We start from the raw sequence: 14215 nt of genomic DNA, 5'->3' as shown, positions 1-14215 counted from the left end.
GGAAGGGCATGATCATCAATCTCCATTAATAGCCTTGAGTGGCTTCTGTTATCTGATGATTTCTGAGCTGATAGAGGGTAAATACTGATGTGGTTAGATGAGCTATTCATCCACATTTGACATTTACATAAGCTCTGCATTCACCCTTTATATTCACATATTTCAGATAGTGTCCTATGAATTGGGTAGGTCTTTTCAAATTCTATTCTTTCTCCAAATAAACCTCTTTTTCTTTCCTTTCTTTTCCTTTTCTCTCTCTCTCCATTTTTTTCTTTTTTTAATTTTTAATTTTTTAGAAAGGTTTGGCTCTATTGCTCAGGCTGGAGTGCAGTGGCACCATCTCACCTCACTGCAACCTCCGCCTCCTGTATTCAAGCCATCCTCCCACCTCAGCCTCCCAAATAGCTGAAACTACAGGCGCACAGCACCATGCCTGGCTCATTTTTGTAGTTTTTCTGGGACAGGGTTTCACCATGTTGCCCAGACTGGTCTCAAACTTATAAGCTCAAGTGATCCGCCTGCCTTGGCCTCCAAAAGTGCTGGGATTACAGGCATAAGGCACCGTAATAAACCTCCTCTCAGAGTTATGTCAACAAAAAAGCAGAACCCATGCTATAAGAGTTTAGTATTTTGGGGAGAGCATAAAATTATTATGATTTCCTAAATTAGTTATGATACAGAGGATACATTAGAGCAGTGTCAATCAAAATGGATTTATAAGGAAACCAAAACTAATCTTTTTTCATGTTTAAGTTCACTGTTAAGGTAAAATAATAACCCAAGTGCAGTAACCACCCTTTATTTCATCAGCTTGAGTCTATTTATTGTCTACCTTCTCCTCACAAGTAAAGTCTTAAGATCTTAAATAGCTCTCCCTCTCCATCACTCTTTTTTCTCTTTTATTACTCATCTTGTTTTCTAAAATGTGGTGCTACAGGAAATAATTTTACTTTATGGAGAGTGAGAAAGGAAATTATTTTTATGAATATTGTACTGTTTTCACCCAACAGGTTGAAAATTCTTGCCTCTTATTAATGAAGAAATTAACTGATATCTGTGAGTCTATTATCTGAGAACCTCAATGACCTCCTTCTCTTGGGTTAGCAGAATGAAGGATAAAGAGATTCATCTCTTGTACAAATCAGCCTATTTTCTGGAAACCACAGGTTACTTACGTTTGCAAGCATCTGGAGCTGAGAAGGGTCTCCGCAGGTCACGATAGAAGCCTGGCTTGCACCTCTGGCAATGCTGTCCTTCTGTGTTGTGCTGACAGTCATCACAGACGCCACCGCTACGATTCCCTGATGCCTCCCACACATTAACGTCAAAGTGACAGGTATCGGCATGCCCATTACACTTGCAGGCTGGCAATAAGAAGCGTGGAGAGAAACACTAATAAGTAAAAATAAAGTCATGGCTTATCTCATATCAGGTAGTTAAAAATAGGATGAGTTGGCCAGGCATGGTGGCTCACGCCTGTAATCCCAGCACTTGTGGGAGGCCAAGGCGGGTGGATCACCTGAGGCCAGGAGTTTGAGACCAGCCTGGCTAACATGGTGAAACTCCATCTCTACTAAATACAAAAGAATTATCCAGGTGTGGTGGCACACGCCTGTAGTCCCAGCTACTTGGGAGGCTGAGGCAGGAGAATTGCTTGAACCTGAGAGGCGGAGGTTGCAGTGAGCCGAGATCACGCCATTGTATTCCAGCTTGGGTGACAGAGGGAGACTCTGTCTCAAAATAAATAAATGAAAATAAATAAAAATAGGATAAATCGATAGTTAATGTTTAGTTTTAGTTTTTGAGTAGTTAACAATACAAAAATCAAAGGAATATAGAAAGGCATCCATTGAGAAATCTAGCCTCTGCATCCCCATTTATCTTGTTTTCCCTGACTTCAATAGGTTACTACTTTTTTTAAAAGAGTTTCTTGTGTAGCCTTCCAGTTTTTCATTATAGGCTGTTAATTTAAAAAAAAAGTTTCAGGAGATGCATGAAAGTCAACAAAGTGTAGATTTGTCTAGTTGGGCAAAGATATGATGATGAACTTACCAACGGGGGTTGACATTCATTGTGGAAAGATTACAGGAGTGACCATCAGTTTTTACCCTCTCTTTTGGTAACACTTCACGATTCCCACTCCTATTACTTCTCAAGGGTCATCCTGTGGGTCTCCTGTCCTTGCTAAGAAAAGCTGAGATTGTCAGGCCTTAAGTGGAAATGAGCATTCATATTGCAGATGCAGGCATGAATTCATGCTTACTAATGAGTCTGGAAGGGTCATTACTCATGAGCTTCTGGTGGACAGAGCTTAGGAACTAGGAACTTGGCAAGTAGTTTGATTTCATGAAGTACTATTCTTCAGCTGTTGAGCAGGTGAGTAGAAGGTGGACTCCTATTGAAGCCTCAATTTTTCTTACAGAAGAGGCCTGCAGTATTTATTATATAACAATTCCTCAAAGGCATTTCTAAGATTATAAGTCAATAGCATCAAGTGACATGTCTCTGTGTTCTATATGTATTTAGATAGGCAGCTGATTTATGTGGAAAGAGTCAGAAAGGCACCCTAGGAATTCAGGATAAATTCTTTAGATTCTCTTCATTGGTGATTTAGAATAAGAATCCCGATTTTTGGAGGTCAAATGTATTTGAAAATGTTCGTGCTATTGTTTTTCATTGTTTCCTTGATGTGTTATGAAATTCTGACCAGATTCATATCTTTTTAAGTATATTACAAGATAATTTAAGATTTATTCTTACAGGAAATCCTTTACATTTCCTAGAAACAAAAACAAATCAGTTATGACTCTGAATTATGTATGGGAAGAGACTTCTCACAATGTTACCCATGGAACCTGCTTTTAAATCCTTGTAAAAGAGAGGTTTGTGAGTGTTAACATTGGGATGGGCATGCACATTTCTCTGAACATTTTAAATTGCAAAGAAAAAATGGCTCATGTTCCCATATTTTTACCTTCCTATTTAATCTCCAGCCTCAAACCTCAAGCTAGTTAGTCCTTGTAGGGAAATCTCCTTCTTAACTTACTGGCTTAATTTCAAATCTAATCTTTCATTTCAAGCATCATAAAGTGAAAAAAAAGGCAATGTGGTATTATGGGGAAAAGTACCTAATTTGGAGTCTTGAGACTTGAGATCAAGTCCCCACTATCATTTACTAACTTTGGCAAATCACTTCATCTTGCTGAGCCTCAGTTAGCTGATCTCTATAATGGGATTAACACCACCTGCTTTATTGGGTAGTTTTGAGAACTGAATTCAAAATAGCTATTTTCATGTTTATAATTCACCATCTCAGCAATGAGAGTACAACAGAATCAGATGTTCTTGTGTTTACTCATGTATTTACTTATTTATTTATTTAGAGACAGAGTCTCCCTCTGTCACCCAGGCTGGAGTTCAGTGGCGTGATCTCAGCTCACTGCAACCTCCACCTCCCGGTTTCAAGTGATTCTCGTGCCTCAGCCCCCCAAGTAGCTGGGATTACAGGTGCATGCCACCATGCCTGGCTAATTTTTTCTTTTTCTTTTTCTTTTTTTTTGTATTTTTAGTAGAGACAGGATTTCACCGTGTTGGCCAGGCTGGTCTTGAACTCCTGGTCTCAAGTGATCCACCCGCCTCGGCCTCCCAACGTGCTGAAATTACAGGTGTGAGCCATCTTCCTATTTTTATTATGTCAAATTATAAAAGGGTTCTTAGCTCCCACAAAGTATCCAAGAAAATGGGGAACATATTCTTGGCGAAAAAGTCACATTAGCAATGTAACGAACAGCAACTGTTTTCAGTGGCTGAAGCCTCAGTGGGCAGTGATATGGCTATGTTTGTGTAGGGTCTAGTGTTTGTCACCCACCACTTTGTGTTGTGTTTCTAGAGACAACAAGGACTCCACAGATAAGCTGACTTTACAAAGAAAGCTTTCAAATATCGTGGGCTTGTTACTTACTTCTGCACTCATTGGGAGCCCCCGTTTTGCCATCAGCTGCCTCCCATGGCTGGTCGTTGTATAACGGAGCACAGTGCTGGCAGTGGCTGCCTGCTGTGTTGTGCTTACACATACACTTCCCATGGACCTACAAGCAACATCAAGTGAGAGCTATGAGCACAAATGTCGCCAAAGAAGAACATGTTCCCACAATCGCATCACATGGAATGGCTTTAGTCATAAGATGTTCACTCACTTTTCTGAAGAAGTTAACAATCAAGAGGAGAGATGCTTTCTTTAGTTTGTCTTATAATCTTTTGAAAAATTCAAAAGATTAAGTACTATAGTTTCTTGGCCGAAGGGTATATGACCCTAGAGAGTAATTCTAATGTACTTACTGGCTGAGCAAGCACCTGAATTCTAAAGTACCGGCTAAGTTTTTAGTATCTTTAATTTTTAAAAATTCTTTATGCAAAAGTAACATACCTTCATTCTAGAAAGTTTATAAATCCATAATCTCATTGCAAAAATGACATTAATATCCACATTTGGAGCATATATTTCCAGTATTCAAAAAAAATTATATTTACAACCTTTTTCACATAATATATTGTGAATATCTTTCCATTTTGTTAAACATTCTCATATAATACACACTCTAATGGTGCCCCGTATGATGTATAATTAGTTTATCTGACCATCTATTTTATTGTAATTTAGGTTTTTAAATATATGTATATATTATATTCAATGCTATAATGAATATCATTGTAGCTAAGTATTTGTGTGCATCTTTAATTATTTCCTTTGAATGTATTTTCTAGAAGTGATATTGAAAGGTCAAAATATGTATATTGTTAGGGCTTTGAATACATTTTGTCCTAATATACTGGGCATTTTTTTCCCCATAGTTCACAGTAGTATAGGGTTTATTAAAATAGTATTTCTCCCAGAGAGAAATACTTCAGTGGAATTCTTAGAAATTGGGAATTTTAATATTTTTTGTGTTATTTCACTGATAACTTCTAAAAATTAATATTTGGAATCATCTGAACTATCTCCCAATAAGTAAGACTTATAATGAATTTCAATACCAAGATGCATTCCAGTACCAAGATTATTTATTTACATGATGTCATGACTATACAAAGGAAAGGTTTGCAAAGTAGCTCAGAACGGGGTCCATAAGTGTGGATCTGTGAGGTTTTATATTTTTTCCTTGAGAAATGTGTTAAAGGTAACATAAAGGTAACAAATTATGTCAACTAGTCAACAAATATTTAATGGGTACCTACAAGGGAGAGTCACTATGCTAGGCCATGTTTGGTACACAAAGCATTAGAAAACTCTTCTGTATTTAAGAAAGATGAAATGTATAATATCTGGAGAAAAAAGAGTTACACAGAAGAAAATAACACATAAACAAGACAATAAATACTTAAGAAGCAAAATAATGCTGGCATTCAAAAGATGCAGAAATCACCATAGGTTGACAGCTGTGGAGGGCATAAGAGAAAGGTGGAGATTGGAGCTGGCCCTTGGCACATGGGTGGCATTTTTAACAGACAGAAGGGAAGAAACTTTTCAGGAAAAGGAGACAAAATGAACCAAGGTATAAGGAGAATCTGTTAGCAACGTTTATTTCAATGCATCTAAAATATTTCAATTGTGACAAAAAATGAATTACTAAAAATGACATGTACTCAGCATGGCCAAATGAAAATGAGTCCCTAAGGTAAAGTTCAACAAACCTGAAAACAGCCACACCAATACACTGATGTACTACTGCTTGACCTAAGATAACACTCAAGTAACTTGTGTCATCTCATCCAGGACCTTCTTTCTTTTAATACTTCCCCTACCACTGGTGGAGGCACTCTGCAAATGGCCTGTGCAATTATCCAAGTGTGCTATATGACTGCTATGGGCCTTATGCTCACATAATGTCCAAGTTCAGGAATTACACACAGGCCTTATTGGACTGAAGGCTGCGTGTGAGTGAACATGACGCCTAAGAGTTAGCTGGAAAATTTCATAAGCAATGTGTTGGCGGCCATCTTGCTAAATTTCATTTCAGTGTATTGTCATGTAAGGTTCTCATGCTTCATGAAAATTATAAAATTTCTTTTAATTCTCAGGGCTTAGTGAGTACATAGATTTTTTTAAAAGGGTAAATTGGCTCTTTGAAAAAAGATGATGTTGCAAAAATTTTTGTTAATTTTCTTTATAGAAATGCAACTAATACTATAGATTCATTCACTGGTTTTGGTCTCGGAATGCCCAAGTATAAATTGAGTTAAAATAGTCTACCTTCTTGGGCTTCTCTTCATGACTGTGATATGAAATGTTTATATATTGAAATTCCATGGAGTTATAAGGGTTCACTACAAATCTCCATTCACACATCCAGGCAAGCTCGAAAGACAAATCTGCACTTAAATTTTGAGAGCTGCAGGAATTCAACTTCTGCTGCTCTGAAAAATGAGATTTTTTTTCATCCTAGCTCCTGGGTATCTGATTTTTTTCCTATCCATTTTTTATAATAAAGTATACGAAGTACAGGTGCCTCAGTCATATTACTTTTATTGAACCTTTTTAAAATCAGTGTTCTGTCTCATCGTGAAAAAAATATAAACTCTTGCCAATCAAATAACTTCTATGTGGCAAATTTCTGTAAAGACTCTCAAGAAAAGTTGATGATTCTTTGTTTTACTTGTAGTACTAAATGCTGGGTTCAAAGAAAAGGGAGTCTTTGAAAAAATGACTGTGTAGGAAAAATATTCCAAGCCTGAAGAATTTAGTAAGATGAAGGCATCCTTATGTAGCAGGCAGAAGCAGCACAATGGAGACTAGTAGGAAAAACAGTTTTGTAATTGTCTAAATCCTACATGTCAAAAAAAAAAAAAAAAACCCCACACACAAAAGCAAAACATACATAAAAAACACATAAATAATCTGATAGAATTAGAGTCAGAGTTCCTACTGTTAAGGGAGTTCTATCTGAGGGCATTAGGGAAAATGTTAAGGGGTGTAAAGTAAATATGATAGAAAACAAGGTCAATTAGTGCTGTCTATATAAAACTTCTAAGTGTAGTCCCTGAGTCTGTGTCCTGACGGGTACATGAGATTTTCCTTAGGGAGCAAAGACAAGAATATAAAAACCCTAAAGGAATAGTCAGGGACAGTCAATAAATAAACCAGAGGTATGTGTTCGAGAGGTAGGTTCAATCCAGATCACGGAACACACTAAACATTAGTTTAAAGAGACTGAAATTTATCCTGTAAGCAATGCAGATCCATTGAAGATTTTTGAGTAAGGAAATGATGTGGAAGGTATATTAAATACACTTTATTTTCTTCTCTTTAAAAAAAAAAAAAATTCTTTCTACCTCTCTCCTATCTTGCCTGTTATGTTCTTTCTTCCCTTTCTCCTTTTAAGATTTCTTCTCCAGCTTTACCCCCAGCTCATGCCTTATAATAACCAGTGGTACCCACATGTATTTTCTGAAAATATTCAGAAGTTGAAAAGGTTGTTAATTTCTTTTTCCTGATTTTCCAGTTATATAAGCATGTTAATCTTATGTACTATTTTTTTGCATCCTCTCCATTTTTAAATTATTTATCTTTAATTATTTTTAGAGACAGGATCTTGCTTTGTTGCCCAGGCTGAAGTGTAATGGTGTGATCACAGGTCACTGACACCTTGAATTCCTTGGCTGAAGTGATCCTCCCATCTGAGTCTCCCAAATAGCTTGGACAACAGGCATATGTCACCATGCCCGACTAATTTTTGTATTTTTTGTAAAGATGGGGTTTCACTACATTGCCCAGGCAGGTCTTCAATTCCTGGGCTCAAGTGATCCTCCCACCTCAGCCTCCTAAAGGGTTGGGATTACAGGCATGAGCCCCCACCCTGGCTCTCTTTTCCATTTTTTAGCAACCGTTTATTGAATACTGTATGAAGATAGATGCTGCAATGTACTGTGAGTCCTCTTCAAAGGAGCTCAACCATCGTCATAGGTTCAATTTGTCAGGTTTGGTCTTGGAAGGCCGAAGGTTTATACGTAATATCACCCAACATGTGGGTTCATCCTGCCACAAATCCCAGGCCTCAGGAGTCCGCAGACATTTAGAGTTATCCCATCAAACATTCACATGTATCACAAGATAATGTTGGACAGGTCAATTCCCTCTGCAGTGAGGATTTCAGAGCGTTCCCTTGATCCCACATGCCAAGGATTGGGATGAACCTCCCAGGGTCTGAAAGATGCTAGCCAGCAAATTTTTCTGCATGCAGAAAAATTCAAGGAGCTGTCATTTTGATAATTACCAAAAATAGCTGTAAATCATTACCTAGACAATTTGAAACAAGAAATCCTTCCTCAGCGATACAACTGTTGCTGTTCAAGCTTGAAAGATCATCCACTATTTGATGCTCGTGAAAAATGTGCAAGTAAAACTAGGTCTTCATTAAAAAAAAAAAAAAAACCCAGAAAAAGGAAACTTTAGTAATAGGTTAAACATAGTTCTTGTGTGGTATACAAACATGAACCAGATAAGGAGCAGGAAAATGGGATTATGTATTTAAGGTTTAGTTGAAGAAAAGCGGTGTCTAGTTATCTAATTAAAAAATGAGTAATTTACCTTAACAGCAAAGCTACAACTCCTAATGACCCAGGAGGTGAATAGAATTTTGGACATTCTATGATTTCCATAAACTTCCCTGTTATGCTAAGAATATGCTTCTCTGCCAATGTCAAAAGTTTTCACACTCATATTTAATTGAGTTTATTTGCTACTAATATTAACACACTTGCCAGTCATTTTTAGCACATTTATCTTACAGGAAGGGACTCATACACACATTGAACCAGTAAGTCAAGGAATTACTGGAACAGCATGCTCATTAGGAGCTATTCACTTTGGTGATAATATCATATATTAAAGCCAAATAGGCATGGAAGAGAAAATATTATTTCCTCATATTTGAGGCAAGAGACATAAGAATTTAGGTGGGGGGGGAGGTGAAATGGGGAAATTATTATCTTTTAGATCCATAACTGGAAGATACACGGGACTTGCCTAGAAAAGCTGCTTTTTCATTGAGCTTCCTTTTGGGGCAGAAGGCTTTCAGTAGTCAGCAATCATGTGGTTGAGTTGGAAACTGACCAGCCAGGAGGTTGTAGGAAGCTGGTCATTGACAGCATCAAGCATATGGGATGGACGCTTACCAAGGTTGTTGTAGAACATTTAAACACTGAATGGAAGATTGGCTTAAACAACTTTTAGGTTGCTTCTAGTCTTAAGGTTCTATGATTTCAAGGCCTGTTTCTCTGTATTGTAAACACTATTTGGTGGCAGAAACTACCCAAAATCCTTTTTGAGCCCCCAGATTAGACTTAAATGACATATAGCTGGGTCCTGTTGCCACTTCACCAATGCAGAACATTCCTGGAATCATCTGAAAATCAAACGAGGACGAGCTAGGAGAGTATTTCCTTTTTCCTGCAGGAACTACCCAATGTGACACAAATGGAAAAGTAAATAAACATTAATAGTCTCTGAAGACAGACTTTCATTCATCTATATTGACTATACTTAAATGAAAATAAATATGATCCTTTTTTATTTCTCTCATTCAGCTTTCTTCTCTCTCTACTGCATGTTTCCTATTGCTTGTAACTACAGTACTCTTGGACTAAATGTTATTCTAGTTCCTCCTCTCAAATAAAGATGTACTTTATCATCCAGTGATGTTTACCACAGACACTGACCATAATGGAATTACAAAAGCAGAAAATCCACCTGGCTAATGCTTTGAAGGACTTACATTAACTAAATTATTCTAGGAATGTCTGATAAAATTTGCTTCCCAGTTGCTTTCCAAGAAAGAGAGTAACAACTATTGTTTGAGTCTCCTGTTGATCATGTCCTACTAAAAATATAATGAAAGTTCATGAAAAAAAGATTTGTTTTATGGCAAAGTACACAGAAATCTTTGAATTTCATCAGTTGAGTAATTTCCTTGTGATACTGTGCCATTATTATTTATATACATGATTTTATTTCAATTCGTGACCATGCAACTTTTAATTCCAATTGAAAATGAATATTCTCTTAGACCATCATGGGAACTTTAAAAAAATGTTTGTGAAAAGAGGATACAAACAGTGCTTATTCTATGGACCAGAGAAAAATGCCTCCTTCTTGGCAGCTGCAGCAATTCATGGACCTCTATAGCTATGACACATAATTTAGGGAGTGAAACAACGCTATACAGCAATTGAAGACCAAAAGTGAAGGCAAAAACTGATTAATTTCTAAAGAGATAGTGTGCCCCTTTTAGAGAAAAGGATTAAACTTCTAAAATAATGCACTTGTTATTCATGAGAAGAAATACATTCTAATAATGGGCCAGCCTGTTAGAACCTGCTGCTCTGATTCAGGACAAAAACATGCACAACAAATGCTACAACACAACCTTTGAATAGAAAGCATTGTGATAAAAACATGTTTTTTCATTAACGAATAAAATATGCCCTTTCCCATTAAAGGTTTGCATGTTTTAATTTAACAGAAGTAGAAGTTCTATGGTGAATATCAAGCATAATAATTGAGTTTGGTGAAAAGGAGGCCTGAAACCTACTGTCAGAATGGGGCAAAATAGGTTGAAGGCTGAGTGTTTCAAACCCTTGCCCAATAATATAAATCGTAAAAATGCAAGCAGAAATGAAAAGTTTTACTGCTTATTCTTTGGTCTATACTTGAACACTAGAGGAAACCCGCTCATAAAAAAGCATGGGCAATAAAATAAAGATAGGCATAGGGTAAAAATAATTATGATTAAAGAATAAAAATTAGCCAGTACTTAAGGCTTCATTTCCCCCAGCTAAGCTGTAACCTGAAATTCTTTCTGTAGAAATTCATTCCTTTAGCTTTAGAATGATGTTTTAGGTTCAAGACCTCCTTACAAAAATGCACTTACCCTCAGGAGGGGCAAATCCTTATATTATTAGCAAAAACATTTCGGCAGGGATTATAATCATGTTTTCGATCCTAGAACTGGGACTTTCCGGAGGAGGGAAAGGGAATGTCTGAAGGGGAGAGAGGAGCCAAAAACAAACTGTGCCTACTTCACTAATTTGCCAAGACCTTGCTCTGATGGACAGACCTGAAAAAACCATGAATGGAGCCAATGCAAATTCCCTAAGAAAACGGCATTTAGTGTACGGCATGGGAATCTTACGTTATCCGCCTCTCTCTACTACATTGTAAGACCTTGCAGAAGAAACAGTGGCTTAAATGTCTTTGAATCCCCAGTAACTGACATACAATGGGTTTCCAATAAATGTGCATTTTTTTTTTCATTCAGGGAATATATATATTATGAAGCCTTGAGAACTTAAGTTATTGAGCTTAGTCTCATTTTTAAAACTGCCAAGAAGGGAGGGTGATAATTATGCATTTGAAGTAGGAATGAGATAATTTCACTTGTCACATTTAGCTTTGTCCAGATTGTTTCCTATAAGGGGTATACAGGCTTATAACTGGGCAAGGCATGTTGATAAATATGTCCTCATGTGTAGTGGTCATCTCTGGGAGATCTACTGTAAAGTTCAAGGAATGTGGGTCAGTTATGGACCTGATGATAAATAATAACAACAATAGTAATAGTAACTAACACTGAGTAGCTCTTACTATATACCCAGGCACTGTTCTAGGCACTGTGTAAATATTAACTCAATTCCTTAGCACGAAAACCCCATACAGTAGGGGTTTCTCCTTTCACAAAGGAGAAAACAAAGGCCCAAAGAGTTTAAGTAATTGGCCCAAGGTCACAAAGCCAGTAAGTGGTAAAGCTACCTGAACTCTAGCAGTCTCACTCTAGCATCCTCATCTTAACCCCTAAACTATGCTATTGTAAGACCCTCAGCAGAAGGATTTTGAGTGGTCCACTTTGGCCAAGTCTCTTCAGGATGACGCTTAAATAAAATTGGTGTGTCCTCCCAAAACGTGTCCTGTAAGTGAGAGCTCTCCAGGACAGAGTCTGGTTTGGACTCAGGGTGAGCCCCTTCATGGGTGTTCTGTGCTTGAATGGATTATCGGTTTATTCCTCTGGAAGAAGTCAAGCAGCTCTGAAGATAGGTGAATACAGGGAGACTGGCCCCAATTTCCCACACCTGGCATCAAGTTCAGGGCAAGTAGGGGTAAAGAATAGATTTTGATCTTCATTGGTTCTATATAAAACCTTTCTATCTGCACACTGGAGATTCTGATGCCTTCTAGGGGAATTTCCAGGCCACTGCAAGCCTCAACAAGTCCCTATTAGGACCTCCTTTGGATAAATTTACAAACAGAGATGACAGCAGGAATGTAAATAAACTCTAATTAAAGATTTGCTCTTTGTGGATAGCACCTCCTTTATGTTATTTACCATCCCTATTAGATACGATCTGGTAAGAATGGTAATAGGTAGTGTGATGACTTTTAGTCAGTTTAAATTTAGTTATGAAGAATAAGTACACTGTGCATAACCAAATGATTTAGGTAAATTTTTAAATTGAGGTTGCTGGCTTATTTCCATTTTTTCATGTCCAAATTTTATATGCCCCAAAGCTTTGAATTATTTATCTAAGTCCAAGTTCATCTGTGCCATGGCACATGCTACTTACCATAAGAAATCGGGAGTGGAAGAGTATTCAGAACTGCAAGCATGCATGTGCATGCACACAAGCGCATGTGCGCGCACACACACACACAAATTTCCAAATGTGACCACATCTGTGTACATTGATTGGCCACATCTGTATACATCTATCTATATATATATATATGGTGGGCACTGATTCTGAGACTGCTTAAAGTTGTGATTCAGTAGATTTTTTTTTTTTTTTTTGTAGTATTACAGCTAGAACTAAGACCTAAAGCCAAGTTTTGTGGTTTATCTTTCTATATATAGCATGGCCACTTTTGTGAAAATTAGATGATTAAACAAAAATGAAATAAAGCAAAACAAACCCCCAAACCCACCCATCTACAGGAAGGAAGGCAGAAACGGCTCAAGGGCAGAGAAAAGCATAACTTGGGCTTTTCAAATAAATCACAAAACATGTTTGAGTTTAAAAATAGCGTTGATAACATAACCTCACTTAGGCTCGGCGTGGTGGCTCACACCTGTAATCTCAGACTTTGGGAGGCCGTGGAGGGTGGATGGCTTCCGCTCACAAATTGGAGACCAGCCTGGGCAACATGGTGAGACCTCATCTCTACAAAAAATACAAAAAATACCCAGGTGTGCTGGTGAATACCTATAGTCCCAGCTACTCGGGGAGGCTGAGGTGGGGGATCCCTTGAGCCTGGGAGGCGGAGATTGTAGTGAGCCGAGATTGTGCCACTGCACTCCAGCCTGGGCCATAGAGCCAGACCTTGTCTCAAAAAACAAAACAGAAACCTCACTTCAAAAGCCAAGTGAAAGAAGATTTTAAAATATTTCCATTGTTTTAGACTGGGCGCTGTGGCTCATGCCTGTAATCTGAGCACTTTGGGAGGCCAAGGCGGGCAGATAACTTGAGGTCAGGGTTTCGAGACCAGCCTGGTCAACACAGTGAAACCCTGTCTGTACCAAAAATAATAAAATTAGCCAGGCATGGTGGTGTGTGCTGTAATCCCAGTTACTTGGGAGGCTGAGGCAGGGGAATCGCTCGAACCTGGAAGGCAGAGGTTGCAGTGAGCCAAGATCGTGCCACTGCACTCCAGCCTGGGTGACAGAACGAGACTCTGTCTAAAAAAAAAAAAAAATTCCATTGTTTTAAAACTACGTAATTGGCTCAAGAGTATTTTTTGCAAGTGAGCAGCACAGTTTAAATTTGGGCTTTTTGAGTAATTTTAGGTAGGAGTCTCTCTTACTCTTCAGAATAATGACTTCCTAGAACAAAACAAATCTCTCTTTTGTGAGACCAGGGATAGAGACTGCTTTTATTTATAACTGTGGACTTTAGGTTCAAATGTAGCATCTTTTGGGAAACCTCACTACCAAAATTACCTTTCCTGCTGTCAGGGAAAAATAGTGAAAGATTCTGAAATCCACTCCCCGTGCCCCCCACCCACCAAGAGATTACCAAGTGTGCTACCACAACGCACCGTTGATAGGTTTTCTTGGCCTTTTATCATCATTCAGCTATTTTACAACTCTGTAAGTTGTAGGAAATGATTAATAATGCAAACAATTTTTGTCCATAGAAATGCAAATCAGTTGTGTCCAGTAGAATGCGATTG

General features: G+C 37.9%; 1 protein-coding gene across 3 annotated transcripts in view; it reads right to left on the bottom strand.

Moving 5' to 3' along the window:
- The window catches only part of LOC105483672 (netrin 4), a 121813-nt gene that overhangs the window by 52255 nt on the left and 55343 nt on the right, over positions 1-14215 (bottom strand). For all 3 annotated transcript variants that reach the window (XM_011744644.2, XM_011744642.3, XM_011744643.3), the window contains exons 4-5: positions 3962-4088; positions 1176-1364 (exon numbers count right to left, since the gene is read on the bottom strand). In XM_011744644.2, coding sequence (XP_011742946.1) covers positions 1176-1364; positions 3962-4088 — 316 coding nt within the window. The remainder of the gene's footprint in view (positions 1-1175; positions 1365-3961; positions 4089-14215) is intronic.

This window comes from Macaca nemestrina, chromosome 10 (genome assembly GCF_043159975.1).
Source record: "Macaca nemestrina isolate mMacNem1 chromosome 10, mMacNem.hap1, whole genome shotgun sequence".
Classification (NCBI taxonomy): Eukaryota; Metazoa; Chordata; class Mammalia; order Primates; family Cercopithecidae; genus Macaca; species Macaca nemestrina.
Note: the sequence above shows the minus strand (reverse complement) of the source record. Positions and strands in the feature narration are given on the sequence as shown.